General features: G+C 57.4%; 9 protein-coding genes across 9 annotated transcripts; all 9 read right to left on the reverse strand.

Moving 5' to 3' along the window:
• Positions 1-258: 258 nt before the first annotated feature.
• On the reverse strand, positions 259-2445 carry ABB37_01316 (hypothetical protein; the record flags this gene model as incomplete). The annotated part of the gene is made up of 1 exon (XM_015797767.1): positions 259-2445. Exon 1 carries the CDS (start codon positions 2200-2202, stop codon positions 259-261), a length of 1944 nt encoding a protein of 647 aa, XP_015663287.1. The 5' UTR covers positions 2203-2445.
• A 981-nt stretch (positions 2446-3426) lies between these two features.
• ABB37_01317 (hypothetical protein) lies at positions 3427-6210 on the reverse strand (the record flags this gene model as incomplete). Its single annotated transcript, XM_015797768.1, has 1 exon — positions 3427-6210. One exon carries the CDS (start codon positions 6208-6210, stop codon positions 3427-3429), a length of 2784 nt encoding a protein of 927 aa, XP_015663288.1.
• Positions 6211-7651: 1441 nt separating this feature from the next.
• Positions 7652-10540, reverse strand: ABB37_01318 (putative mitochondrial hypothetical protein; the record flags this gene model as incomplete). The annotated part of the gene is made up of 1 exon (XM_015797769.1): positions 7652-10540. One exon carries the CDS (start codon positions 10538-10540, stop codon positions 7652-7654), a length of 2889 nt encoding a protein of 962 aa, XP_015663289.1.
• Positions 10541-11499: 959 nt separating this feature from the next.
• Positions 11500-11784, reverse strand: ABB37_01319 (hypothetical protein; the record flags this gene model as incomplete). The annotated part of the gene is made up of 1 exon (XM_015797770.1): positions 11500-11784. One exon carries the CDS (start codon positions 11782-11784, stop codon positions 11500-11502), a length of 285 nt encoding a protein of 94 aa, XP_015663290.1.
• Positions 11785-11988: 204 nt separating this feature from the next.
• Positions 11989-14514, reverse strand: ABB37_01320 (hypothetical protein; the record flags this gene model as incomplete). The annotated part of the gene is made up of 1 exon (XM_015797771.1): positions 11989-14514. Exon 1 carries the CDS (start codon positions 13858-13860, stop codon positions 11989-11991), a length of 1872 nt encoding a protein of 623 aa, XP_015663291.1. The 5' UTR covers positions 13861-14514.
• Positions 14515-15060: 546 nt separating this feature from the next.
• On the reverse strand, positions 15061-19917 carry ABB37_01321 (putative mitochondrial adenosine monophosphate deaminase-like protein; the record flags this gene model as incomplete). Its single annotated transcript, XM_015797772.1, has 1 exon — positions 15061-19917. Exon 1 carries the CDS (start codon positions 19798-19800, stop codon positions 15061-15063), a length of 4740 nt encoding a protein of 1579 aa, XP_015663292.1. The 5' UTR covers positions 19801-19917.
• Positions 19918-20494: 577 nt separating this feature from the next.
• On the reverse strand, positions 20495-21744 carry ABB37_01322 (putative mitochondrial GPI transamidase component Tta1, putative (TTA1); the record flags this gene model as incomplete). Its single annotated transcript, XM_015797773.1, has 1 exon — positions 20495-21744. The coding sequence occupies exon 1, from the start codon at positions 21725-21727 to the stop codon at positions 20495-20497; it is 1233 nt and encodes a 410-aa protein (XP_015663293.1). The 5' UTR covers positions 21728-21744.
• Positions 21745-22328: 584 nt separating this feature from the next.
• Positions 22329-24827, reverse strand: ABB37_01323 (hypothetical protein; the record flags this gene model as incomplete). Its single annotated transcript, XM_015797774.1, has 1 exon — positions 22329-24827. One exon carries the CDS (start codon positions 24825-24827, stop codon positions 22329-22331), a length of 2499 nt encoding a protein of 832 aa, XP_015663294.1.
• Positions 24828-26339: 1512 nt separating this feature from the next.
• ABB37_01324 (hypothetical protein) lies at positions 26340-27443 on the reverse strand (the record flags this gene model as incomplete). Its single annotated transcript, XM_015797775.1, has 1 exon — positions 26340-27443. The coding sequence occupies one exon, from the start codon at positions 27441-27443 to the stop codon at positions 26340-26342; it is 1104 nt and encodes a 367-aa protein (XP_015663295.1).
• Between the last annotated feature and the right edge of the window lie 81 nt (positions 27444-27524).

Genomic DNA, 27524 nt, shown 5'->3' on the forward strand with positions numbered 1-27524 from the left:
TTCTCTGTGCACGGCTTCCTTCCTATTTTCTGCGCTGCAGTAGGCCGAAGTTGATGAGCGTAGAGGAGCCGCTAAAAAAGGAGGGTACACCTGTTAAAGTGGTTGCGTTCGTGCTTGCATATGGTGATGTGGGAAGAAGACAGTTGTTACCGTAGATTCAGCTCGTATAGCCGGTGCAACGCGTAAGTTATCCCTTGCAGGACGCTCTCGGATTTCTAGAAAAAAAATGTCCTTTTCTCGAAGTAGGAAAAGAAGCTTTCAGTTCTCAGCAGAAAGGCACTGCCACAGTAACGCCTCCATATCCACCACAACCCGCGCAGGGCCCTTCACAACAGAACTCTGCGACGGAAGTAAAGACGACGCACCTAGCAGCAGCGTCACCGCCCGAGAAGCGAGGTCTGTCCCGCGCACCCGCTCCATCATAACGGTGCCGCCACACACAGCAACTTTCACGTGGACCGCATCCATCCCGGCGGGTGTAGCCGTGTTGTGCTTTGCACCAAGTAACTCCGGTAAGGTGAGATGAAAACTGATGAAGGTGCCAGGACGCACCTCTACGTCAATCAAGCGCGCCATGCTGCCGCCTGTGAAAAAAAACTGCTGAAGATGCTGCAGCTGGGTGGCGAGAGCGTCCAACACCACGGCACACGCTAAGCGATTTGACGCCTGCACGCCACCGCTTAGACCGCCCTGCGTAAACGCCTTTTGAAGAAAAGCAAAGAGAGCCTCTTTGTTTTCAGGTTGGAGTTGCTGGTGTACCTCGGACGTGCGGCAGGAATCGGAATCAAAGGAAATGGAGTCGCCCTGTAGTGCCGCGGCTGCCGCTGGACTCGTCGCCGTCGTCGTGTCGGTGAGTGCGGAGGAGATGAGAGATGCCCCGGCAGCGGTGGTGTAGAGATTCCAATGCAGAGCTAACAGAGTCCACTGTTTCCGCTTCAAATCGTAGGTGAGATCCACGAAAAGGGCATGCTGCACGCACAGGCGGAGGACTCCGTAATCCGCGCAAACAAAGCGCAGGTAGCTGACGTTGCGGATGTACTCTTCTTGACGGGCCAGGGGGTAGTTCTTCAGTGCCTCGCGCAAATTTTGCTGATGCACCTCGACATCCTGGGCCAGCGATGGTGCCTCGCGCAGCAGATGCGCCTTCGTGTGCACGCACCAGGCCCGCTCCAGCATAAAGCACTCCGCGGCCGCGTTGAGCTGCGCGAGCTCGCGCACGGCCGGTGAAACATACAATGGGGCGCAGACGAGGTCGACCCGCGGCAGCAGCGCGGAGCGAAGGGTGTAGAGGGCGAAGCGAGACTTGCGCTGCTGCGCCGCCAGCGTGGCCCAGTGATTGAGAGGTTCCTTCGTCGCCTCGTCCCCCTCGCGGGCTCGTTTGCCGTTGGTAGAGCTACGCGATGCCTCCAGTGGCGCGCCTGCGGGAGCACCGGCAGCCACGCCACCGGCAGGACGACGCCGAAATACAACGCCAACGTTGCGACTGAAGGCCGACAGCGCACCTTCAGCGAGGGAGACGGGCGTCATCAACGGCTCGACGGTGCGAGGAGTGCGTGAGGTCTCCTGTGACGCCATGTCGGCCATATTTCTGTTGACCGCTATGTCTGCATCTGTGTCTGCTAAGCTTGCCATCGTGGGCTGAAATTGCGAGGCGACAACGCTCGATGTGCCTTGAAATCGTTGGTTGATTCGCTCCAGTCGACGGAGCACTTTTGTAAGTACAGAATTGCGCTGGATGGTCTCGCTGTAGTCGTCCATGCGTTCATCTTCCTCCTCCCTGACTCCCTGCGAAGCAACGAAAGAGCCGTCACGGCCATCATTGCTGTTGCTTAACGTGGGCGCTCCGACGGAGTAAAGAAGGGTGCGATGGATGCGCTGTAGACGCTGCAGCCGCCCACGGCACTCTGCGACGTCCGCCTGCGTCAGTTGCGTAGCCACTTCTGCTTCAGTTGCGGCCACGCTGCCGTCGACAAACGCACCCATTCCCTTATCGTCCGCGGAAGACCGCCCTTCATCGTTGTCTTCAGTTTTTATCACAGCATGCGGAGCATCGCGGTGAGGCGGGCCGACGTCGTCGCGAAGTTGAAGTGCGTAATCCATCAGAAGTCGACCCACAGCTGTCACGATAGACTTCGAGCTGGTGAGCGGCACCTCGGAGGGCGATGATGCCAAGGCGTGCTCTGGTGCAGGAGACGACGACATGTGGGGAGCTGTTGCGCAGGTATGGAAACGCAGCACATAAAAATATGCCGCTGCACAAACAGGCGCAGCGGGAAAGTGGTGAATCTAGCAGAATCAAAAAGCTCTGGATTCGGTTTCATCGACGGCCCGGGCTGCCTTTATTTACGATCTGGGCAAAAAGTGGAAAAAGCGCTGGCTGCCGCTGCAATGTAGGTGGCGCTCTCTTCACTGCAGCTTCACGCGTCTGCGTAAGTTAAATCCTACTGTAGAGAGAGAGGAAGAGAAACACAGGAAGGAAAGAAAACGTAAAAGAGACATGGAGGAGGTTGAAGCTCGTGAAGAAATAAAAAAGGGGATCACAACAAGGAGAATGCTGTTTACGATAAAATAAAATAAAAATGAGGGGAAGAGAGTGATTCAATCCTTCTGGCTGGCTTTTCTTTCCTTACTGCATCCCATGAAAGAGAGAGAGAGAAGTGAAGAGGCAGCAGCGTCGCCATTTGTTTCCAGTCGGTTTTACTTTCATGCATGTCTTGCATGTTGAGTTACCATACTTTCTCTTCAGCATTATGGAAAAGTTGCTTTCTAAAAAAAAAATGAGCATTTCTGTTTATCAAATCAGATGTTTCATTATTATTATTTGCGTTGAAGGATTTCTGCACGTGCGAAAGAAGAAGAGAAAACAAAAAGAGGTGCGAGACGGTGCGACTGTCTCACACGCATATCAACACGAGTTCGTGGCTTTCTCCTACCGCGCCTTCGTCTTTCACGCACACCTAACCGGTGTGGTGTCCAGCAAAGCGAAAAGGGTGAAGGGGGACGGCGGGCAATTTTGGGACGCACGACGAAGAAAAGAAATAAAAATAGCAAGTTTCACACACCTGCCGACGTAGCAATCGGAGTTTGTCCAGTTCCGTTCCGTAGAACATGCAGCAATAAGCAAGGAGAAAAGTATAAATTTATTAGTGCTGCTGCCGTTTTAAAGAGACTGCGATGCACCACAGATGTATGCGAATTGAGAAACCAACGCAACGCGAAAGGCAACGCCGGAAAGAAATTTAAAAAGAAAAGAAGGGAAAACAAAAAGCAGGGTTTTTTTACGCGGCGCACAGCATTACAAAGTTCAATATGAAATCTTAGCTGAAGTTATGCAAAGCCTTATCCGTGAACAACGTCGTTCGCTAAACGACGACGTGCAGCTACACCACTGTTGTTTATATGAGCCACAAAGCTGGTGAGCTGCCCTTAAATGTCGTTCACCGCCTTGTCACTACGCTTCTTCCTGTCACGCACACTTCGACGGGGGGGAGTCGCACTGCGGCTCAAGGTGACCGACGATCTCGAACGCGAGAGACCGGATGAGGAAGAGCGAGAGGACGGGGAGCGATGGTGATCACCGCGCGAATCACCACGGCGGCGCGACGGCGAATGGCCCTTGCGGCGTTCGTGGTGGTCGTGCGGCCGCGGCGAGGAGTGATGGCGGCTGCCGCTGCGCGAGCGTGGGCTGCCGCGCGAGTCGCCGGAGTGCCGACGACGGCGGTGCTCTCTCTGCAGCTCCCGCGAGGCGTCGAGGACGCGACGTCCTTCCTCCAACTGCGAGTCCAACTCCTTCAGCGCCTCTCGATCTGTCTCCAGTTGCTGCTGCTGTGCGGCTACCGTTTTGCTCACTTTTTTCTTCATGAATTTGCTGAAGAAGCCGGATTTGAGGGGTAAGGCGGGGGTGCCGGCTGCGGAGCCGCCAACCGACGGCGTGCCATCATGAGAGGGAGGTGGAGTGCTGCTGTGACTGTTGTTGTTGAATCCCGGTTGGCTCGGCGTGTACGGGGAGGCGCTACCTGATGTAGAGGGGATCGAGCGCGGTGACATCCATTCGTTCACGCTGCTGTCCACCGACGTGTTACCGACGGGGGTGGCGAGCTCAGACTTGTCCTTCTTCTTGTGAAACAGCGACCCGAAGAAGCTCTTTGCTTTGCTGCTCTGCTGACCGGCATTGCCACTGCTGTTGTCACCCGGTGCTGCTGCTCCCTCTTGAGTTGCACCCGGAGCCCCTGGAGTGCCAGGCGTCATCTGCGGCGGGTGGGGGCTGTTCCTCTGCTTCGGTGAACGGTCAGTCGAGTGCTCTCGGTGATGACGGCGCGATGAGGACTGCCCGTGGCTAGTTCCCTCCCGCTTGTCCGCCACACCGTCATCCCTCGACAGTGGCACCGACGGCGCGGAGCTTGGCATGTCGAAGAGCCTCTTGTCCGGCATGATCAACGGGGTCGGGTGCGGACCCGGTCCGTTTGGTGCCGCTCCTTCAGCCGCCACGTCCGGTGCTGTCGACGACTTGCTGCGGCGAAAAAGGTTGAGCAAACGGTTGCCTTTCTTCTGCTGACCAGCCTTCGTCGCATCCACTGGTGTGGCAGCAGCGTCGGGGTTCGACGCCGCCTTCGTGCGATGCCGCGCCGCGGCGGACGACGTCGACGAGGAGGAGGAGCGCGATGAGCGGGGAGACGCGCGTCGCCGCCCACTGCGCCGGTCCCGGCCCGATCGGCGGTGGTGGTTCCTATTGCGAGAGGAGCGCGAGGACGCGCTGCGGGAGTCGCTGCTATCAGAGTACGAGTAGGACGACGGTGACGACGCTCGTGACGACGACGAGTGCGATGACGCCGTTCGCGGCCGACGCGAGTCGTTGTGGCTGCGGTGTCGGTGATGCCCTCTGGCGCTGCTCACCGGTGCGGACGACTGCGCTGCGGCGGCGGGCGGCGCTGGCACCACCACCGGCGGGGGCACCGGAATGGTGAGAGCTTTCTTCCCTGCCAGGCTGGGAGAGACAGCGGGGGGGACAACGGTGGAAGTTTTCGCTGAGGATGGTAATACCGGTGGCACCAGCGAAAGGACTTGCGCGGCAGGCGACGGCGAGCGCGCGGCGCCCATCCTTCCGCCATCACCTTCGTGGCGGTGGCGGTGCTGCCTCTTGCCGTCGTCCGTCGGGGTTACGACACGCTCTGTCGGGCGAAGCGAGGTCGACTCGGACCGTGTCACCACGTCGCTGTGGTGGTTGCGATGATGCCGTCGTGGCCGGACCTCCTCGCGCCCGCGGTGGCGGTGACGCCGGTGGTGGGGCGGCGTGTTGGAGTTGGTGTCTCGCGAGGGATCCCGCTGACCGGGCTGCGGCGGTCGTTGTTCTTCTCCATTTGCGCGGCGGCGGTGGTGTCGACGGCGTCCACCCTCGCCACCACCGCCAGCGTGATTGCGTGTAGAGGGAACAATGGCTGCGGGGTTGGGGCTGTGGTACGAAACGGTGCTGTCATCGGGCCGAGCGGGGTTGGCGGGAGAAGGGGCGCGGGTATCGTCGGTGCGCTCAACGGATTGACCGTCTCTGCCGCGACGACGGCGCTCACGACGGCTGGGCTTGCCCGGCACCGCGGTGAGTTCCGTCGCAGGAGGCGGTGTGGTGGCGGCGCCCTCCTTTTTATCACCCCGGCGGCGATGGTTGCCGTGTCGACCTGCTCTCTTGCCACCGTTTGAGTCGTCTATTTTATTATTATTCGCCGGCGTAGGGGATGCAGGAGCAGCCTGCTTTGGCTTCTGTTGCTGGGCTGGCAACGCCGGTGTTGGTGCGGCGCCAGGGACTGCGATAGACTTTGCCAGTGAGAACTGACCCTGCGGTGGTGGTGGTGGTGTTGCAGGGGAGGTGGAAGGCATTGCCATCCCCGGCTGGTTCACAGCCGTGTAAGGGGGATAGACATAGCCGCCTCGTGTCGGCGCTGACGTCGCCGATGTCGCGTAACCACCACCGGTGTACGCGGTGTAGCCGCCCTTGTTGGGACTCGTTGCTCCTCCAGCAGGCGGCGGCGCAACCCCGCCTCTCATCATCGCAGCTTTGGAATTTGCCTGCATCTGCATCATGCCGTATATGTTTATGCCGTTCATAGCGTTCATCGCAGGGTTGTAGGCGGGTGCACCGGGAGTGCTTGCGTTCGCGTACGCCGCCGGCTGCCCATGTGGGTTGCCCCCTGCCACGGGATAGCGGCTGCTCGTGTACATGACGTCGCGGGACGATCTAGTTGGAGAAGAGCAGAGAAATGTTAGTCAATAAATGCGTGAAGTAGCTTCCAGCGGACAAGCTACAAGCAGTTTCCGCGGCCTCAACGATGAATACTTCAGAAAAAAAAAAGAAACGGGGTTAGTTGTACAAGGGAAAAGGAAAGGGGAAGGATACCAACGTTCTACAATATCGAGTTGCTTCAGCGCGCCCAGCGCCAGTCTCGCCACAACTTAGTTGAATAAATAAATCAGGTTTCGGCAACCGAACACAACTGCAAACAAAGCCAAAAATATCAGGAAAGAAAAAGAAAGATGGCCTCCACCACAGGCCCGCCGATTTACGCACTACAAGAAGAGAACAAGGGATAAACTTGCCGCGCGAATTGATAGAAAAGGGGAAAAAATCGTTATCCACCACAGGGAAGAAAACTTTGAAGATAATCTAACCGTTATACAGCGCCAACGTCAGTCTGACAAACACAGAGCACAACAATGAAAATACGCCTCTACCGCAGTCCGCAATGAAGGTGAGAAGAAAAAAAATAGAAGTCTCACCTAAAACGGAAACGGAAAGATAGATTTCAAGAGAAGTATAAACAATCGTGCTACGTCCCCACAAATGTCAGAAAAAAGGGGGACAATTAAAAAAAAAACTTGAATAGCTGCTTTCGTTGTGTCGTGCTGCGATTGTTTTTCCAAGACCAGCTAAATAGGGCTGTACAGCGTGGACTGTTAAAAACAGAGCGTTTCTCCAGGAATTGAACATCGAAATGCGTACAGAAACGAGTTTGAAAAGATCATAAAGAGAAGAGGAAGGTGGGCGGGAGGGAGGAGGAGGAGATGAATAGGCGAGAGAAATGCGCAGAACGGCAAAGATGGCTGAGTTGAAGACATAGAGCACCCTCTGACAGACCTGCTCTTCATTGACGAAGGAGGGACGTAGAAGGGCCTCACACTTCTCCTTAGGCTTCGGTCTGTCACCGGTCTCCAAAAAGTACACCAACCAAAGCAAACAATCAAGTTACCAACACTATTTTTTTTAATGCTTCTTGCGGTAGAGCGCAGAACTGTTATTTTCTTCTTTCTTCATTGCGGGGGGATCCGTCGAGGTCTTGATGTGGTACAACGTACTTTCGCGAAGTCGAAGAAAACCGCAAACAGGAAAACTGAACATAACGCAGCCGGACAAATTTCAGCGAGTCAAAAGAGCGGTTAAAAAAGAGGGAGCGCACATACTGAACCCGCAAAAAGCAAAATTAATCTAAGGAGAAAAGAACAATCTAAGAGCTCTAAGCAGTGGCCTTTTCCGATGGCAGTGCTACTGTACATTCAAAAAAAGACGTGTGTGTAAGCACCACATCACCATCTCGTTTCAGGAAATCCGATACAGCGAAAGGCCCATTGATTGAGTAAAAAAAAAAGGGACGCGTGCCCGCTTTTTCTAAATATCTCCGGCGGCGCTGGTGAGACGGGCGATGAAATTAGTTCGTGCACCGCTGTCAGAGTCGGACATGGCCGCTGCGCTGGCGGAGGGATGACTCACTAGCTTGGGAGAATCAACGCCGCGCTGACTCATGCTGCGCTGACGCTCATTCACAATGGCCGCTACCTTCACAGTGGTGACGGCATTCAAGGTGCTGCGCCGATCGCCGACGCTGCCCCTCTGCACCGACTTGTCCGACAAAGACGCACGCCGGTCCAGCGGAAAGTCGCCCTCGCGCCACACTGGAAAACACGCCGCGCCTTCTTTTGTCACGACGGGGTGCACGTTTGGCACCGCCTGCTGCTGCCACAGTGAGTTGGGCATTGGGTGCAGCAAGGGCTGGTAGTCTAGCACGGCAAGGCGGTCTTTCTGCACCGCCAGCGGCTGCAGCAGCTGCAGCGACACCGCCTGCATCTCCCGCTCCATGCCGTGGGTGCGGAGCAGCTGCACAAACACGCTACGGCAGATCTCCCACACCTCTACCACGTCGTCCACGGCAACGATGGAGTGCGTCCAGCGGTGACGGCGGACACAGGTGTAGCCAACGACGTGTCCTGCCGGAATTGGGCAAATGGCCGCGGCGCCAACGCTGCTGATATCCGCGACGCCGAACGGTCCGGGTTGCAGCTCCTCCCGCAGCAGCGCGGCGTTATGCACCACCCCAGCCCGGCCTTCGAAAAACAAGAAAAGGCGGCTGCACTCCTGCCCGGCAGAAGCGATAACATCGCCCTTGGAGTAGGTGATGCACTGCCACTGCTGCGTGCACGCCTTCACGAAGTCCGCGGTGCAAGTCGGTAGCAGGCTGATCACCGGCAGCTGCTCCATCGCCGTGAGCAGCGCCGAGGAGACCCGCCCACCTGTCAAGCCGCCACCGGTGCGTTCATCCATGCCGGCCGTCCCTCGAGCGCTGTTGGGTACGTCCTCGAAAACGGTCACGCGACGGGTATCACCGCCGTTTCCACCGCCCCCGATGGGACGGCCGAAAGGGTCGGGCCGCGTGCTGCTGCTTCGCTTGTTGCGGCTGCTCATCGACTGCCACTCCGTGTTCTGGGTGGCAGGTGGGGCGGCCATGACGGCCAGCGTCCCTTGTGTAGGCACGAGGCCGTGCACATTGGATAGCTCCACGCCAAACTGCCGGGGACCGAACAGCACGCCCCGCCACTCCTTATCGCGCAAGAGCGACAGCTCCTGCGCGCTGCGGTACACCGTGCTCTGTACCTGGGGCACCTGCTTCATCAGCTGGATCAGCACCTGGAAAGGGAGAAGGTACATGTCTACATGCGTGACGGCGGTGTAGCGGTCGCCGAGGGAGTCGCCGAAGATACAGCCAGTTTCGCCGTAGGTGTGACCCTCCACCAGTATAGATCGGTTTTTCGGCAGCTCCAGCGAGTAGCTCGCGCGCGACATGGCCGCTGCCGTCTGCTGCGAGGAGAATTCAGAGGCAGCCGCACTGCGGGCGCTGAGACCCGCACCAGCACCAGCACCGGCCATCCCAGCAGCACCACCACCACTCACCCCGCTATCCCGCTGCATTTGCACTACACCACGGCGAATAAAGAAGATGTGGCGCGGGTTTCCCTTCTCCCAGCACTCCATGCCGGCTGCGTAGACGCGCGGGATGGCCAGGTCGCGTATGTGCTCCAGCTGCTCCGGACGCAGGTGTGTCAACAAAGGGCAGAGCAGCAGGCGGGGGGGAGTGAGCGGGGCGTAGTACGGCATGAGACGCTCCCGCATCTGCAGCGCCTCGACGAGCAGCCGTCGCCGACCGTCCAGGGGAACCGCCTCGCTCACCATCTTGCAATAGACTTCCTTTGAAATGCGCAGTAGGATCGCCGTGGGCGAGGTCACCGAGAGCGACGCGCAGTACGGAAAGCCACCGAGACAGGCGAGCTCCCCAAACACCTGCGGCGCCGCGAGCTGCCGCACATCGGCATCGCCCATCAGCGCGCCACCAGCACCCTGCAACATTGGAGCGCTTGTGTGCGCCCGACCAGCACCGCCGCCCGCTGCGGGGAACAACCCCTCAGCACCGGCCCCACTGGAGGCCCGACGCGGGAAACTTCGCGTGGTGGTCGTGCTCGTGATCGACTGCATCGACGCCGAGCCGCGGCGTGAGCCACCAACCGGTCTGCCGTAGGAAAGGCTGCCCTTGTGGGAGGGAATGTGCGCGGCGACAGCGGACTGACGGCGCGTGCCCGGCGCAGAGCCACCACCACCACCACCACCGTGTCCGAGGGACAACGGACTGGCGGGCACCGCCTGCGACACCGCCACCGCGGCGCCACGCCGCTCCACCGCACCGGCCAGCAAGACGAGCACCTCACTCGCCGGCTCCCACTCCCACTCCACCAGCTCCTCCTGCAGGTACACGGAGAGGTGCACGAGGTTCGACGCCATGGCACTCCGCACCTGCTCGCGTATTTCTGCCGCGGCAGCTGAGTTCGCCACAGGCGAAGAGACGGAGGCGGTGGGGGAGGCGGTGGTAGGCGCAAAGCCATCGTAGGTCGACGTCGGCGACCGCGCTGCCGCCCCCGCTCCGTCTGCCCCGGTGGCGTTGGTCGCCGTGTGCACATCGCGAATCACGGCGCCGAGAAACGAAACGTGTTGCAGGGCACTCACCGCCGCCGCCTCCACCTCGCCGGCAGACACGTGATTCGCAAGGTACTGATGCAGCAGCAGGAGACGGGCCTTGCGCAGACGATGACGACGCAAAAGGGGACTGAGAAGGCGCTGCAGCACTTGCAGGGCGATGGCTTGAATTTGCTCTTGCATCACTGGCGGTAGCTGCATGTGAGTCATCTGCTGCCCACTCGGCAGCTTCGGAGTTACACCGTTGTTGTTCAGCATTTTTTATTTGCTATGAGGAGGGACTCTAAAAAAAAAAAAGGAACGAGCGGCGAGGTCCGTGCTTGAAAAAGAGAGTTTCGATCTAAACAGGTCCCTCAGTTCGGTCAGTAACTGCTGCTTCCTTTACTACGTGATTTCGTCTCTCGGAAAAGCAATACAATTGCGGAATAATTTTAGATGGTTTAGGTAGAGAAAGGTGAAGGGGGAAAATAGTTTGAAAGTAAAGGTTAGATTGAAGATGATCCAAATTGTACAGCATAATCAGTCTCCTGTCTTAGGGAAACAGGAAGTTATAAATTCTTAAGCACTGGTGAATTGGCTGAGAAAAATTTAAAAGTTCGATATTTTGATTATTGGGGATTACTAACGAAGTGGCAGCCTTCTTTTACAAAGCCCCCTCCAAAGCGGGGCGGAATGGGGTTGGGCGGGCGGGAAGAGAAAGAAAAGAGAATACGACAGCTGAAGACTGCGGTTGGGAAAGAAGGAAAAGGGAAAATGTTTAGAAACAAGGATCACTGACACGATTCACTTCTCATTCCCATCCATAAATCCAATCATTCCTCGCTCAGGCTTTAACAAGTTGAGCGCAGATACCGCCAAATGGAGGGAGGGTTTCGATTTCATTAACGCAAAAGGTAGAATTGTCATAGAGGAAATTCAGAAGATGAAAAGAGCTGCAGTAAAAGGAAGCATAACGGCTTCAAATAAAAGACAGAAGAAAGCACGGCGTCTCATATCTGTCGCAGGTAAACATGCCTCCCTCCGCCAATGCCAAGGCAAAGTGAAGTACAAACAATAGCCAACGTATTTTACTCACACACCAAATGCGAAGTTCCTGTTGCATAGCCAGCCACCTCAGAGAGAGAAATAAAAGTCTTTTATACTCAGTTGGGCAACGATTGACGGGGTCTGTTTAATTGATCGTGTTTTTTCTTCTCTAAAACGGCTTTTGCATCGGCTTATATATAGAAGAAAAGAAATACGACAGGAGCAACGTGAGTGCTGATATTTGTTGATCTTGTGGGCTTTTGCTTTTTACCGTGAATACTTATTTTGTAGAAGAGAAGAAACAAAGTTGGTTGGGCCACAGCGATATCAAAATACTTCAGGGGAGATAGGAAGCAGTAAAAGGCGCAATCACAAGCATACTCAAAAAAAACCCTGGTGTTTGTGCGCATCTGCCATCGTCTACGTACCTTCTTCATGCGTCGCAGAACAGAGAAGAGAAAGCGTTTGTGTTTCATGTAAAGGCAATACAGAGCGCACGGCAGTTCCTTCACTACAACCAGGCGGGAGTCATCGTCGGCCTTATTGAAGTGTCAAAACAAAAAGAGAACAGACCAAGGGGAAAGGTGTTCCTTTTGTGGATAGATGTGTGTGTGTGTGTGTGTGCTGCCGCCCCCGCCCCACCCACCCCCCTCCTCTCATCTCAACAGAGCAAGCACACGTCACACTATTTCCCCCTCCTCGTTCTTTTCTGCCGCTGCGCTTTCATCCACCAATAGGCCAGATCTGTCAGCGACATCATTCAGCGTCGCTCCCGGTAAGCAGCCCTCCGGCTCGAACCTAAGCCGCTTCGCCGCTGGCGAGCTCGGCCAATCACTGATAACAGCCTGCGGCGGCGCCTGGGCGTCCTGCGTGGCGGAGTCATGCTGCGATAGCTTGGCGTCACGCCCTTGCGTAGCGGGCGGCGAGCTTGAGAAGGTGTTCATGTCAGTTGTGCCTAACCGATCCGCTACGACGTTGAAGCTACGGCGTAAGGCTTCTTTTTCTCCCGGTGTGAGAGGCATGCGGCACACCAGGACAATTGAGGAGACTGGTCCTTGTTGGGATGCCAGCGACGTTGTGGTGTTACAGGTAAAGTGCGGTTCCACTCGGTACTTCGCGGACTGGCGCGCGTTGAAGAAGTAAGTGGCCTCCACGGGGTTCATCATCTTGTCCATATCCGCGGCACTCTGCGTGATCTCCGCCTGTAAAAATTCAATGCCGCGCAGATTGTCGTGCGCCTCAGACCACTTGCGTAGCTTGTCCGCCAGCTGCCGCTCTGTAACTTGGATTTCGTCCTCCAGGTCATCGAGCATCACCTTGCGTTTCTTTTGCTGACTCGACCCGAAGACGGAGCGGGTATGGGCTGCTTCAATGAGCGTTGCCTCGTTGTAGCGGTAAGTGCCGAGGGTGGTGTAGAGCTGGCGGCTCTGAATGCGCTGGAGAATGCTTCGCGCTTCTGCCAGCTCCTCGTTGTGGCTGTGGAGGATGGCCTGGATGATCCAGTCACTTACGTGGACGTAAAAGTCTGTGCGGGACGGGCACGCCCGCAGTGGCAACTGCTCTCCATTGCTGTTGGTCACCATGAACGCGTTGCCCGCCGCGCGCAGGGCGTCGAGCGTCATCAGATTGATAATCTTCGACACACGGTGTTGGTACACAATGCGATGCAAATGTGCGCGGGCGAGAAATATTTCCTCGATGATGCCGTCCAGTTTGTCGGGGAACCCGATAGAGGTCTCCTTTTCCGCGTCCATCACCACGCGCGCACCTTGAAAGAGGCGGCGCATGGACGTGAAAGTCCGCGTACCGAAGCAGGAAACGGAATCGCGCTGAATGTAGTCGATCTTGTCCACATCCAGCCCGTTCCGCTTGTTCGCGATGATCTCCGTCGTGAATCGGGCCCAGCTTTCGCGACCCACATCATTCGGCCATGGCTTGCCCGGCTTCAAGCCGTTGATCAGCAGCTCCACGTAGCGGCGATCCGTTTCGTTGAACCCAAACTCCGCCAACGCGACCGTGTTGTCCGTCCACAGCTGACGCAGCAGCAAGATGCTAGACTGCTCATGCGACCACAAGCGCAGGAAGTCGTCTTCTTCGCCAGCGGAAGAGCGCACGAAAGACTCAAACATGTGCGACAGCGGTCCGTGGCCGAGGTCGTGGCAGAGCCCCGCAATGCCGATGCAGTACATGTCCTTCTGAACGGCCTCGCGCGATACTGTCAGAATCTCCGGCACACCGAAGTCGCGACCATCTTCTCTGTGGCTGTCAATGATGCAGCGATACAATTCCATGGCAAGATAGCATACCCCTAAGGAGTGCTCAAATCGGCTGTGTGTCGCACTCGGGTAGACGTAGACAGAGGTACCGAGTTGCTTCAGGTCACGCAGACGCTGAACGATGGGTGAGTCCGTCAGCAGGCGAATGACTGGTGGAAACTCAACCTGACCGTATATCATGTCCTGTATGGAAACGGAGCGCTTTGGCTCGAGCAAGTTCATATCCTCCTCCGTGCGCTCCACGGACCCTGCCTTTGTGTGCAGCAATGGCGGCATCGTGACAGAGAAGAGGGTGGGGCAGGAGAGGAGAGGAGAGGAGAGCAACGACCCTACAAGGCAGAAACTCAACCAAGGAGAAAAAGAAACGGTACTCAGCGGCAAGACAGTCAACGCGCCCGTTAACGGTGTTGCCGAAAACGCACAGTTTTCTGAAAAGAGAAGCAAATATATATATTTATGTGATCAAATACTAGAAAAAAAAGCCGATAAAAAAAATGCGGCACCGAGTATGGAGTACTTGAAGAGCGCGAAATGTGCGTCTTCAAATATCAACACACACACACAGGAAGCAATAAATCGATAAAACTCGCAACTGGTGGATCAGCTGAAATATTGTAAGACGGTGAGACAATCAGCCCAATACGAGCAGCAGGAAAACAAAACGAGAAAAGTAATAATAATAGTAACGAGCGCCTTCTTTGCGGATTTCCTTGATGGCATGCGTAGACACACCAGCGCCGTAATACCTGCTCGTTTTCTTTATGAGAAGGTAAAAGGCAACACTACTTTTTCTTTTCTAGCGCAATGGGTTTGCGGGAAAAGAAGCTATGGGGTTTGAGTGCAGAAGGAAAACAAATGCCAGTGGGTCCAATGTGTGCCAGACTGTTTTCCTGGATGCGGTATTTGTTCTGTGGTCAGCTGTTCTGTGGCTTTCGAAAACCCCATTCAGAAAGAAGAGGAAGAGGAGAAGGAAGTTTTATTTTTAAAGAGAGAGAGAGAGAGGAAGGAGAGCTAACAGAATCGGAAGGTGTCACCCCACTCACGGATCAGACACTGCTAAGTCTGCTCCTGAGGAAAAACAAAAAGAAAAAACGATCCCTTGTGTACAGCTGTGAGAAGAAAGCGACGATAATTCGCACTCGCCGGCTCCGCTCCGTCGAAGCCGTGGTGGGATACATTCAACCCGTACGTACGCGAAATGCAAGCTGGTCCTCGTTGTTTCTGGGAAGAGTTGTCGCGCTACTGTTTATTTTTTGCATTTTGCGTTTGACTTTGAGCGCAGTGAAGAAAACAAAACAGGCGAATTCATGTACATCGCAATAAAGCCCATGGAAACCAACAAACACAGAGAAAACGTGTCAGCTCGCTAATACCTGTTCTGTACATCTTCGCGTTCCAACAAGAGAAGGAGTTTCTTTTTTTTTTTAAGGGGTGTTCGACACGCTCGTCACATCCATGTTCCGCACTGTAAGACCCTCAGTCTTTGCGCTGCGCAACCTCCGTGGTCTCGTCAGCGCGCTCATCCTCAGAGGGGTGATAGAGGCCGCCCAGAATCGTCAAACCCTCTGTCCGCAACCGCTCGCGAATGGCGTTCACCTGCATCGCAATGGAATTGTTTTGTCCTGCCACCTGCAGCGACACGGCCCGCATGCGCGTCAGCTCCGCGTCGAGTTGCTGAATCTCGCGCTTCAGCTGCTCGGCACGCGACTCCAGCGTCACGAACCCCGAGGAGAACATCAGCGGCACGCCTCCTGCGTTACTCGCACTGACGCCCCTATCAACACTGACACTCCCAATGCCAGGCTCACTTGAGATGCCAGAGACGGACATGCCTCGCCAAAGCGTACCCACTGCCACATCTCCGCAAAACGCCAACTCCTCCTCCAGCGTCTTCATCGCGCGCGGCATGCGCTTCGCCGCGACCGCAGCAGCATTCGCGTTCGGAACTGCAGAGGCCGACGTGCGGGATGCCTTTTGTGGGGCCTGATCCATCAAGCTCGTACCGCTGGTTGAGCTGTTTTGCATGAAGCTCGGTGGCGCAACGGCCAGCTGCTCGTCCAGAAAGTTCAGCTCGGTGTGGTACACCTCGTAGCGGTAGGCGACGCGGATATCAGACACGCGGCTGCGACGCACATCATTGCCGAGGGTGGAACGGAGCTGATAGCGGGGACCCAGCGCGTTCTCCTTCCACGCCGCCGAGAAGCCGCTCTGCAGGACGCTGTTTCGCGCAATCTCAGAGAGGTCGTTTAGCTCGAACTTCCACAGCTTCGCCGCGATGGAGTACTCCTCAACGAGGGGTTCACGCGTGAAGTGGAAGTACATTGGCTGGTTCGTCGCAAGGCTGACATTCAGCCCTCGATGGAAGAAAACAGGGAAGGGGTTCTCGAGGTAGGCAGAGGCGCCGGCAGTGTTGCTGAGGGGCGACATGGCCACGCCGACTTGAGCAATGTACCACATGTACTCCAGCACGGGGTGCCGCGCCAACGTTACGCCGTGGTTGATGCTGTTGGCGAGACAGAAACCCGTCACCAAGTGGTCCATACCACCCCGCTCCCCGCACTGCGGCCGCAGCGTGAAGGTGCTCAGCCCCCGCGAGGCGCGGAACTCGTTCAGCGTCGTGATGTTCGCCCACATGTAGTACATGTAGTAGCTGTAGGGCGGGTTGAAGTCTCTGGTCCAGTCGTGCGGCGAGACATCCGAGAGGGGCAGGTCGATCTTCGACTCATCCATGACGCAGTCAAAGCCAGAGATGTGCGCCAGTAGGTAGTGAAACTTTGTGTCCTTGGCCGGGTGCAGACTGATTTCCCACAACGGGTGGAAGACGTTGTCGAGGAACTCGCCGAAGTTCTTGAGCGCGCCGGTGCGACGGAGGCGGCGGTACTGCCATGGCAAACACACCATCCATCGGCTGCGCGAGCTGGCCATGCCGTAGCGGTCAAACCAGTGCGCCAGGTCGTACCACTCCTGCTCCGATTCCCCGGTGATGGTGAGTCGGTTCTCTGCAAAGCCGTAGGCGTCCTCCTCGTAAATGTCGAGTGTGCGCTTCGTCAGCTCAGCGAAGTAGCGCCCCTGCATGAAGTTGAAGGGTGAAAGAAAGATGCCACGCAAGTCGGGATGGGTGCTGAGGTGGTGGTGCAGCTCGTCCACGGTAATGTGGTGCACGTCCATCTCGTACTCCTTCAAGAGCTCCCGCAGCGTGACGGGGTGGTGGTGACGCTCAAAGACGACGTCCTCGCCGTGATTCAGCGCCTTGTCGACGAAGAACTCCAACAGCGTGCGCGCGTTGGACCCTGCGTCGGTGTGGACGTTCGTGTCGACTTTGTACGCCGTAAAGAAGTCGCGGTTGTTCCACTCCTTCTCCTCCTTCTTCCCCGCCTCGTTCGACACGTTCATCGACAAGTGCAAGAGAAACTTTTGCTCGAGGAGGTTGAGTCGGTGTATGGCCAGGCGTTGAAGCGCGACCGAGTTGGCCACCTGTCGCATCGTGGCCATGTCGCGGATAAACTCCGTTATGGTGGGCAGGAAAGTCGGCCACGACGGCGTCTTGCCGCGCAACGACAAGATGCACACGCCGTAGTAGGTGTTGTACTCCCACTGCGCCTCGTTGAAGCGGTGCGTCGTGCTGAAGACGTCCTCGACGTGCACGTTGGTGTCCGCCGCCGTGCGGTTGACGTTGCCCGCGTACTTGCGGCGCATCCCGATCGCCTGCCGCAGGGCCACCACCGCATCCGTCGCGAGGCCCTGCCGATGGCCGCCGTAGTAAATGTCGATGCGGGGATACTCAATGCGCTGATCGGTGTAGTTCATGCGGCGTGAGTGGTGCCGCGACTGCTGCACGAGGTCCGACACGAGAACCGATTGCGCGTAGGGGATCAAATGAATGGCCAGCGGACGGCTGCCGTCCCTGTCACCGCCAGCGCCGCCGCCCGGAGCCTTGATGCCTGCTTTCTCAAGCAAGCGATTCAGCAGCTCCTCTTCGTGCGCTAAAGTTTCATGACGGAACTGCAGGCGGTACGCACACACGCCACACCGACGCAGCTCATTGCCCTGCGCACCGAGTGGGGTGTAGTGCTCGCCCAGCCACTCCCGCTTCATTGCCTCCGGGAAGCTGCTGTTCAGCACGCTGTTGCGCGCCAGCTCCATCGTGTCCATAGGGCTGAGGGAGCAGAGCTTGCAGAGGGTGGCGTACTCCTCCATGAGGGGCTGCACCTCGTTGTGGTGAAAGTAGAGAGGGTCGGAGGTGCTGATGGAGATACGCATGCCTTGATGGAAGTACTTCAGGAAGGGATTGTCAAAGTAGGCCGTGCTGAGCGCGTTGTCGCGCAGCGGGGAGAGCACGATACCGATGCGGCAGTACATGTACAGAAACTGCATGATCCAGCTCTTGGCGAGGGAGCTGACGTGGTGCACGACGTCCGCTAACAAGAACGAGCACACAAGCTGGTCGTACGCGGGGGCTTGCTCGTGCACGGACGGCGTGAAAAGCAAAGTGTTCAGTCCAAGGCGCACGCGAAGCGCGTTGAGCGAGGTCAGGTTGGCCCACACGTAATAAAAGAAGTAGTAGTCGCTGCAGCCACCGACGCGCACTTCGGCCTGCCCCGGCACAGGAACGGCTGCCCCACTCCACGGCACCGTGTCGGGGTCCACCTCTCCCGTGTGGAAGTTCTCCATGCGCACGACGTTGTGCGTGAAGACGCTGAGGGCGCCCGTGTTCGCCAGCAGCTGCGCCACGTCCGCCCACTGCGGGTCGTTGGGGCAGAGCGTCGCCATGAAGAGCGGGCGGAACAGATTGCGCAGCTTGTCTCCGATCGTGTTGCACTTGTCGGGCAGCTCATTCGGCCCCCGCGAGGAGGGACGCTGCCGCTTGATTGCCAGCACCCACCGGTTGCGAGAGAACTTGTTGAAGCCCTGCCGCCGCACCCACGCGGCGAGACGCAGCATCTCCTCTGGGTGGTAGCCGTGCACCTCCAGCGCCATTTCCGTTGCGGTGACTTGCTTCTTTTGATACTCCCGTCGCTCCAGCTCCGCGCGCAGCAGCACCCCGCAGAGATCGCCCTGATTTGGTCCGTCGGTGGACAGCACCGCCTGGAGAAGCGTCGCGCCAAACTCGCCGGCTGGGTTGAGCTTGGCGTCAAACATGTCATAGGGGAGGTACTTGTTGCGGTAGAGCGTGGGGTGCAGCCCTAGCCCCTCCACGGTGAGCGCACGCGGGTCGTGTACACCGCCCGTCTCGAGGTAGCCGGCCAGGGTAACAGGCTGCTGCGTCTTCTCATCGACGTAAAGCGGCATGCGAGGCTGCTCCAGCGCCGTCGTCACCACGTAGTCCAACAGTACCGGCGCCACGACGGAGGTGTGCAAGTTGACGTTGTTGTCGACTCGGGTGCACGGCGCGTACACGCCGCCGTCGCGGAACAGCTCATCGCAGTTGCCTTCGATTTCTTGATTCAGCAGCGAGTAGAGCCGGAACTTTTCAGCTATGGACGTCACACGCGCGCGGCCGGAGGAGAGACAGGGTCCGTTTTCGATGGCGCCGTACACTGCCCGAATGTCCTTCACGTACTGCTCCCACGAGACGATGCGGGTGCGCATGTCGCGAAATGTGAAGGTGCCTCGCTTGAATTCAAGACCCATCAGCACATCTAAGCTCGCTGACGCCCTCCCTTGCTGCTGTGGCTGGCGCTGCTGCTGCTGTTGTGCTCCACGCGCGTCACCTGACAAAAGAGCGTCGCCGCCACCGCTGAACGACTGGGAAGGAGAAGGCGAGAAGGAGGACGACACGACGTCGCGGTACCGCTGCTCCACCTCCTCCACCGTCAGTGGGGTCTCGCGTTGTCCCTTGTCGATGTCCTTGTAGGTCTGGCGGGACTGGATGATGTTGGCGATGATGCCGACACTCGTTAGGTAGTCCTTGTCGCCTTCGTCGCCGTCGATCATGATGCGGTGATACGTGGGTGCGGCAGCTGCGTCACTGGAGCCGGGAGGTGCGCGGCCGCCTCCGACATCTATGTTGTTGCTGTTTGCTAGTCCATCCCCCTCGTGCCGTTGAGTGCGACTTTGCCTGTGCGAGTCCGCCGCGGCGCCGGTGTTGGTGGCGGACGTATTGAAGGAGGAAATGCCCGAATTGCGCTGCGCTGGCGGTTTGTGCGACATCATGCGTGAAATAACGGACGTCGCGCCAACTCGCACACCGGGATGTGCCTGCGCATTCTCGTCCATTGCAAGAAGGAGCTCCCCGCAAGAAGAAATTCAAAGTTGCGCCACGAGACACCTATTCCACCAGACAACTTTCGTCTGATCCGCTTGTTTAAGCAAACTTCAATCGGCGATGGAAACTGAAGGAGACAAGAGAGGGAAAGAAGAAAAAATGTATGGGAAGCGTCGAGAGAAGCACGCGACGCCACAGAAAAACAAAAAGCAGCGAACCGCGTGTGCGCTTGCCTCTAGCAGCTGATGTCCTCTTAAGTTGATGTCGTCGCTGTTGTGGACGATGAGAATGTTTGTCAGGTAAACGCAAAGGAAAAAGGTTTTCTCACATGAATGGCCGCACAGCGGTCCCGAGTGGGTACAGATTTCCCCTCTGAAAGTCGCCGGCGAAGTGGCGAAACAGTTCCATCGACCTCAATCGTGTTCTTCGTATTTCTGTTGGTTTGCCATATGCACATGAGCACTGAATACGTCAAAACTGAAGTCACCAAAAGGCAGCAAAATCGTAAAAGGGGAGGTGGGAGCATCTTTCAATATAAAAGCATGCCAAACAATGCTGTTGCTTTTCCAAAGAGGATCAGACTTGTTCCTGCATGTTTAACGACGCAACACCGCGCCGCCAAAGCCCTTACCCGCTGCTTTTTTTTTTCTTTGACGGCGGTTCAAAGGGATTTTAAAAAAGAAAACGCGTCGTCGTCTCCTCCCCTCACTGCACTTTCTTCGCCTGCGACACCGCAGCTGCGGCTCTCGCCCGCCGTGCGCGGCGCTCATCTATCACAAATCGCAGAGAAAGGATCGTCATGGACACTATCGGCAGGAGGATGACCAGCTGGGAGACCAGCGAGTGATCCCATGGGATGTACAGCTGCGGTGTCAGCGAGGGATGGAACTGAAGGTCATCCGCCGCCCGTGCGGCACGCACGAAGGCTCTTGCATGCACATGTTGCTCCAAATCCGCAAACATGTGCCGCGTACTGAGAGGAATCACCATGTTCGCGTTTGCCGTGATGGAGCGCAACGTGCTCTTCACCGACGCGGTGGTGTACACGCACCCCTGCTCCTCTCGCCTCTGCTTCCACGCAGCCACGTCAGCCGGTTTGAAAGAACGCAGTTCCATCTGCCGTGCCATGACGGACAACAGGGCAGCGCGAATCTCCGCCTCGAGTGAGTCGGCGTGGGTGCGGTACGAGGCGGCGGTGATGGACGCAGCAGTAGCCGCTGCTGCTGTGTGCGCCTCCTGTTCCTTATCTTCGTCACTCTTTTCATCACGAACTTGTGTGTTCACAGGGAAGGCGCAGTACGCCTGGAGTGCCTCTGCCACGTAGCACCGCACCCTCGACCCTTCCGGCAACACCTCCGCCGGCACGCTAAAGAGGGAAAGCCCGTGAAGCTCGATCTCTTGCCCAATCTGCGGCAAAAAAGCGTGCTTCATGGTCAGCATCCCCAGCTGCTGCTGACTCGATACGAGCTCCAGTTTGCGATTGGCGCGGTCGGCGTCGACCGTGCCGTCGCGGTGCGCATCCGCCACGAGCTCGGCCACCGCAGTGTCACGCGCGTGCGACTCTACACGCACGAAGGAGTGAAGGCTATGCGTGGGCGGAGGGAAGGCGGTAGCGCCGTCACCGGCTAAACGCTCCTTCATCAAGGCGAGTGCTGCATGCACGCCGGGCAGCAGCGCAGGCGTGTCGACCCACACACCCAGCCCGAAAAACGCAGGCGGCAGCTTTGCCACGGCACCCTCGGTGCCATCTCGGAGGGCTACCGGGCAGCTGGATTGGAGCTCCGCCAGGACACGGTCCATGGGCAGGTCGGCCTTTTCGTGGCTTAGAGTCGTCTGATGAACGAGGAAGACGACGAGGCTGATCAAGCAGAAAAGGGCGGTAAACTCCTTGGTGGAGTGGCGCCGCCACGAGCCAGGAACAGCGGTGCTCGCAGACATGACCAAAGGAAAGCAACTTTGTGTGTGTGTGTGGGGGGGGGTATTTGTGTAGATAAATGAAGAGCGGGAAGTTTTAAAAAAAAAACCGATAGAGAGGAGACGCGAAGAGGAAAACTATTTTCGTCAATTCAAGTGCCGACGCTCGTTGCGGAGTAGACGTTTGGTAGACGAAAAAGCGAGGCGCTCGTGGCATTCACCTTTTTGTGTTCTCGCTCAGCGGACGGCGAGAGAGCCGCAACGCACGCAAAAAACCCAACAATGAAGTGCGTTGTTGCTCTTGCAGCCACAACGTAACACCACTCTCCTCCACCACCGCCAAGCATTGCTTTTCACTTCTTAATCCAATTTTTCAGACGCTTGAAAACAGTCTTTTCGGTTTCCTTCACTTCTCACCCACTACTCAAGGTGACCCACAGATGCGGTATCACCAAAAAAGTAATACTATTAAGAACAATGAAAGGGCAAAAGAAAACACAATTTTTGCGGGGTCAAGTAGTTTGCCGACATATACGCGCATTGAAGAAAAAAATAGTCAGGCCTTGCATCTTCGGATCCAACGATTCCGCTTTCGCTCTCCCTTTCGACATCATTTCCTCGCCGCCTAGATGCATTGCGACCAATCTTTCAGCGCATCCTGCAGCTCCGACTCTAACTGACGCAAGTAATCCGAAGAAGCGGCGCCAGCGATGTGAACAGTGCCCAACTCACCCCCCACGTCACCGCGCTGTGCGGAATTCCCTGTAGCACTCCCTTTCGCATCGGGAGAGCCTACTTGCGCGTGGGGCAGGGAGTGGGTCTGTTCGTGGTGCTCGGTGCGGTGGGGATCGGTGTCAGAAGAGTTCGATGATGTCGCGCTTTGGGTGTGGACAGGGGCGGAGAGGGCGTCGTACCACTGCACGGTGGCCCCGGCGTCAATGCTGCGGTCCGCCTCCTCAGCGTCTGCGGCCAGCGCCTGCACCGGTGTCAGGAAAGGCGGTGCGTGCGCCGAGCTGGTCGACCTGCCACCTTCTGCAGCTTGCTTCGCCGCACTCTGGCGCGCGGGTGACTTCTCTGCCTGGGTCGGCAGCGCGCTGGCGTCGTGCCCAGCAGGCTTCGACGCAGATGAAGACGACGCTCGCTGTCTCATCAAGCTGAGGGTCACCTGCGGATCATCAATGACCTGGGTGTAATTCTTGTTGCCCTCCACAATGGCCTCCGACACCTCGGAGATGGCAGGGCGGAATCGGCAGGCCACGACGTCGTCGCCGCGCTCTTGAAGGAGGACGCGCAGCAGCTCCTTCTGCCGCCGGCGGTCACGTTCCGTTTGTCGATGGGCGAAAGAGTCGTAGCGAAATTGCACCTGCGCAAGACGTGCCGCCTCTTGCGCCTGCGCCTGTGCGGCTTCTCTGGCGCGTCGCTCCCGCACCGATTCAACAGTTCCTCCGCACGCCCTCTGCCGCGCCATGTCCTTCGCCAGCTCGCGACTGCGTGCGTTGACATGCGGGTGGAAGGAGAAGACCTCTGCGCTGTTCTGCGCCTGCAGGTGTCGTATCTCACGTCGCCGCTGCAGCTTCTCCTTTTCCGCGTAAAGGGTGTCGAAGATGGACTGCGTCGTTGGGTCGTCATGCTGACGGGGAGAGTCGACAGCGGTGTCATCCTGCGCCTTCATGCCAGCAGCACCAGCAGCGAGCGCTACCGCAGCCGCCGTCTCACGAGCAGCGACCGCCTGGTCCGGTGAGGGTTGCGAGCGACGCGGTGTCTGGTGGTGGAGGAGGTTACAGCTGCCGTTGCCGTTGCTGGTGTTGACCGCGTTTCCCTTACTCCCCGTCATGCGCGCCTCACCAGCATTTGGCTTGAAGAACTCTGTTTGCTCCTGTTGCTCCTTCATGAGGCTTATTAACTCGCGCATCGCCTCCCGCTCATCACTGTCGTGGTACAGGCGGTGGAAGACGCTGGGGCTTCGTCCCGTAGCTGCGCCGTTGCTTTTGCTGCGAGTGCGTGAACGGGACCGGCCCGACACCGGCGTGCGTGCAACATCACCATCCGCGTGGTTGGTGGCCGAATTTTTCTTCTGTGGGGTTGTGGTGGGCGCCTCCGCCTCTGCTGCCTGCTTCACCTTCATATAGTGTTCAAATCGCTCTGCCCATCCCTCAATCGGGCCTTTGTAGCCTTTCTTCTTTTCGAGGTACCGCTTGAGATGCTCGCTCGCTTTGGACTGGGGTACACCGGTGTACAGCTTCACGTGGTTCCGCTCCGCCGCCCTCTTCTTCAGCTCCTCGAGATCACGCTCATGGGCGGCCTGGCGCTCCTCTTGGTCGGCTAAAAAGTGCTCCCACAACCGCGGCTGATCTCGCGGTGAAGTGCCGGACCGGTTCAGCGAAGCTCCCCGTACAGCGCTGTCGTCGTCCTGCCTGCCGCCCTCGTCACCTCCGTCGTGCAACCGGTCCTTTGCCTCGTGGCCGCGGCGGCTGTTGCTCACACCGCGCTGCCGACTCGCACTACGTGGTGACACGCAGGGGTGGAAAGGGCAGGTGCTGCGGAACTCTTCCTCTTCGGCGTCCAGCAGCTGCTGCCGTCGCCGCGCCCACCGCTCTGCCTGGACGGCGTTCTTGAACAGTCGCTCGCACGCCGCCGTCTCCTCCGCGGCGACGGGTGCACCGTCATGATGAGAGGGAGTGGGAGGAGGAGACGCACGGCTTGACGACGGCGGGACAGGCGCCGCAGCTGCTGTTGGTCCCGTCGCCGTCTGTGTTCGATGGCCCGCAGAAGCAGCACGTTTCTTCGAGGCTGGCGAGGACGGCCTGCCAAACGCATCGGCGCCACGCGGGCGGAAGGTGCACTGTTCTTTTTCCTCTGCCTTCAGCGCTGCTTTCTGCTTCTGCTGTGCCTGCGCCTGCCGCTGCTCTCGCTGCTGCGCTTCGTGAAAGAGGCGGCTGTACAGCGTCTTGACGGGTGTCACCTCGTCCTCGCACGCTTTGATAGAGAGTTGCAGCGTCGGCACGACAGGAGCTGCAGCGGTCCCTGACGGCTTCGCGGGCGTCTTGTGCGACTTTGACAGCGGCGAAGTGCGCGGTGCAACGATAGGCGACCGCACTGCTTTGAGCGGAGACGCCTCCTTCATCGCAGTGACTGCTTTAGAAGGCGGAGAGGAGGAGGAAGGGGCAGACGAACAAGGAGGGGCAACAACAGGGGCGGCGGAACGGCCAGCGTCACTGCCAAGAGGAGCTGGCTCTTTTCTCCTTACATCGACATCGGCATTCAAAGAACGCAGGGAGACAGACAGCACCGCCGGCTTGTGCGCGCTGCACGTCGACGTCGACGTGCTGCCCGGTGCAGCCATCGCCTTCGGCGCGGAAGACGAGAACGCGTTGTTTTGCCGAGGAGAGTCGTCGGAGGTCTCTCCCGCAGCGGTGGCCAAGAGATCTGCCGTTTGGATCAGCACAGTCGCGGCGTCTGAGTCGGTCGGCTGCAATGCCGCCGGCACGTTTGATACACCGGCTTCAATATCGCTCAATCGAACATTGCAGGGGGCGTCATTGAAAGCGCTGCTACTCGACTTCTCTCCCTCCATAGGTGTATGGTACGGCTCCAACGCGAGCGTCGTGGACATGTGAAAAGCAACTTAGTACTTTAGGTTCTTTTGTTGCTGCTGTTTTTGAACTTGTTTTGGTGGACAGTGCCGGTTTCCATGGCGGTTTGTGTTTCCTGTCGGGGAGGGGGGGGGAGGGGGAGGAGTGCTGAAGCCTATACGCGGAAAAGCCTCACACACACACACGACAAGAAGAAAAAGGAAAAGGAAGAAGAGATTAAAGCGAAACGAGTGTGTTTAAGACACGACTTTCCACGAGTGAAAAGAATAATAATAATCGTAATAATAATAGATGAAAAACAACGACACAGGCAATTAAACGCCAAAAGCTCTTAGAAATGCAACATAAGACGCGAAACAATGAGAGAAATAAAAGCGTTGGAGAGGAAAAGCGAGAGCAACCGAAACGGCTGTCAACAAAAAATATCCGCCGGTTTTGTTGTTGTTGTTCCTTTGATATCTGCACAGCTTAAGAGCAGAGTAAAGAAAAAGAAAAAAGGAAGGTGTGTGAGGAGGAGGAGGTAATGAAGGCAAATAACGCAGGAGAGCGCATCTATAAAAGAAGCCCGCCGCGATACGCAAAACTGTATCGTAGCCAAAAATGTGCAGAAGAAAAAAAACTTCTGTTCAAGCTTTCAAAAGAAGGGAACAACGCACAAACAATTTGCGGGCCGTCGCATTTCGTTCGAGCCTGGAAGCTTTAAACCTCTTTTGTACTTCAAACAATCTCCACTAAGATGCTGCTTTCTGTTCTCGTAACTGCTTCTCTCTCTTTCCTGCTGTTTTTATCGTTGTTACTGCGTGTTTAAAAAAAAACACGGCGCTGCCTTAAAATACAGCTCTTAAACGCTGAGAGGCAGAGAAGTTAATGTCACCGAAAACACATCATGCGGCTTCCTTTTTAGACGTTCCTCTGCGCGTAGGGCGTCTCCGGAACAGCCCGTACCGGGTAACATCAAAATAGGAACGAGAGAGCAATGTCTTTACTCCCCACGTGCTGGAAGGATGCCTTCGCTGGGGAAGGGCGAGAATACCAATGCGCTCTTAGTACGGCTTCCCACGACCAGGACGGCGTATACTGCCTCGGCCGCGGCCAACACCGCGGCCACCACCACGGCCACCAGACGGCGCGCCCTGCTGCCGACCCGTCGCCCATGTCTTCCCACCTCCAGTGTGGTGCGCACTCGATCCGGCCGACATCGCCACCTCCGACGGCAGCAGCTCACCATCCTTCCAATACACGAGCATGCCGTCCTCGCCACCCGTAATGAGGCGATTGCCGAAGCCGATCGCCACACGCCCCAGCTCCTTGTGCACACGTGGCAGCACCTGCGTGCGTTGGGTGGCCCAGTTCAGCACCTGCAACGGGCCTACGTCGCCGTTTTCATCCCGCACACCAGAGACCAGGTGCAACTGCCCCGATACCACACACCAATCAACGAGATACGTGTCGAAGTCAGGTCGGGCGTAGCGCGTTTCCCTCTGCTCAAGATCGTACGGGAAGACGTACCCGTTCTCGCACGTCCCCACCATGGCGACGAGCCCGATTTCGGGAAAGCAGTTCATCCTCGATACGGCCTCGCCGCAGTTGACGGCCTGAAGCAGCACGTCATCATCGATCACGCCGTCCGCGACACACAAAAAGTTGATCATCTGGTCCTCACCGGCGGAGCACAGAACTCGCTCGTCGAGAAAACGCAGTCGGGAGACTTCGTCCACGTGCAGCTGCTCTAAGCACTTCGCGGAGGTCCACGTGCGGGTGTCTACCAGGTGAATATCCCGGTCAGCGGCGACGGCCAGCATCGACCCGGACGGTGAGATGCTGATGCTGCTGCACGTGGCGCCGCTGCTGCACATATCCGTGGCAAAATGGACCGCCTTGGCCTGTCGCAGGTCCGTCACCATCACGCCACAGTCCTCCTGGCAGGAGTACAGCAGACTTGGCTGCGCGGGGGTCGAGGCGAGGTCGCGGATGGGCTGCGTGTGCTCCTTGATGTCAGCCAAGAATGTGGTTCTTTGGGTGTCGTAGATTCGGATTGCCTGCGTGGAGAGCGCGAGGGCGAGGGACGAGCCGCCGTTGCACAGGCATCCGTCCATCACGTACGTCCCGGGCTCATAAGAGGTTTGAACTACTTGTAGCAAATTCATTTTGGCTGACGTTGCCTCCTTCTATTCTGCTGTTAGCGACAGTGGGAATATATATATATATATATATATATATATAGTGGT

The sequence above is a fragment of the Leptomonas pyrrhocoris genome (genome assembly GCF_001293395.1).
Source record: "Leptomonas pyrrhocoris isolate H10 chromosome Unknown, whole genome shotgun sequence".
Lineage (NCBI taxonomy): Eukaryota > Euglenozoa > Kinetoplastea > Trypanosomatida > Trypanosomatidae > Leptomonas > Leptomonas pyrrhocoris.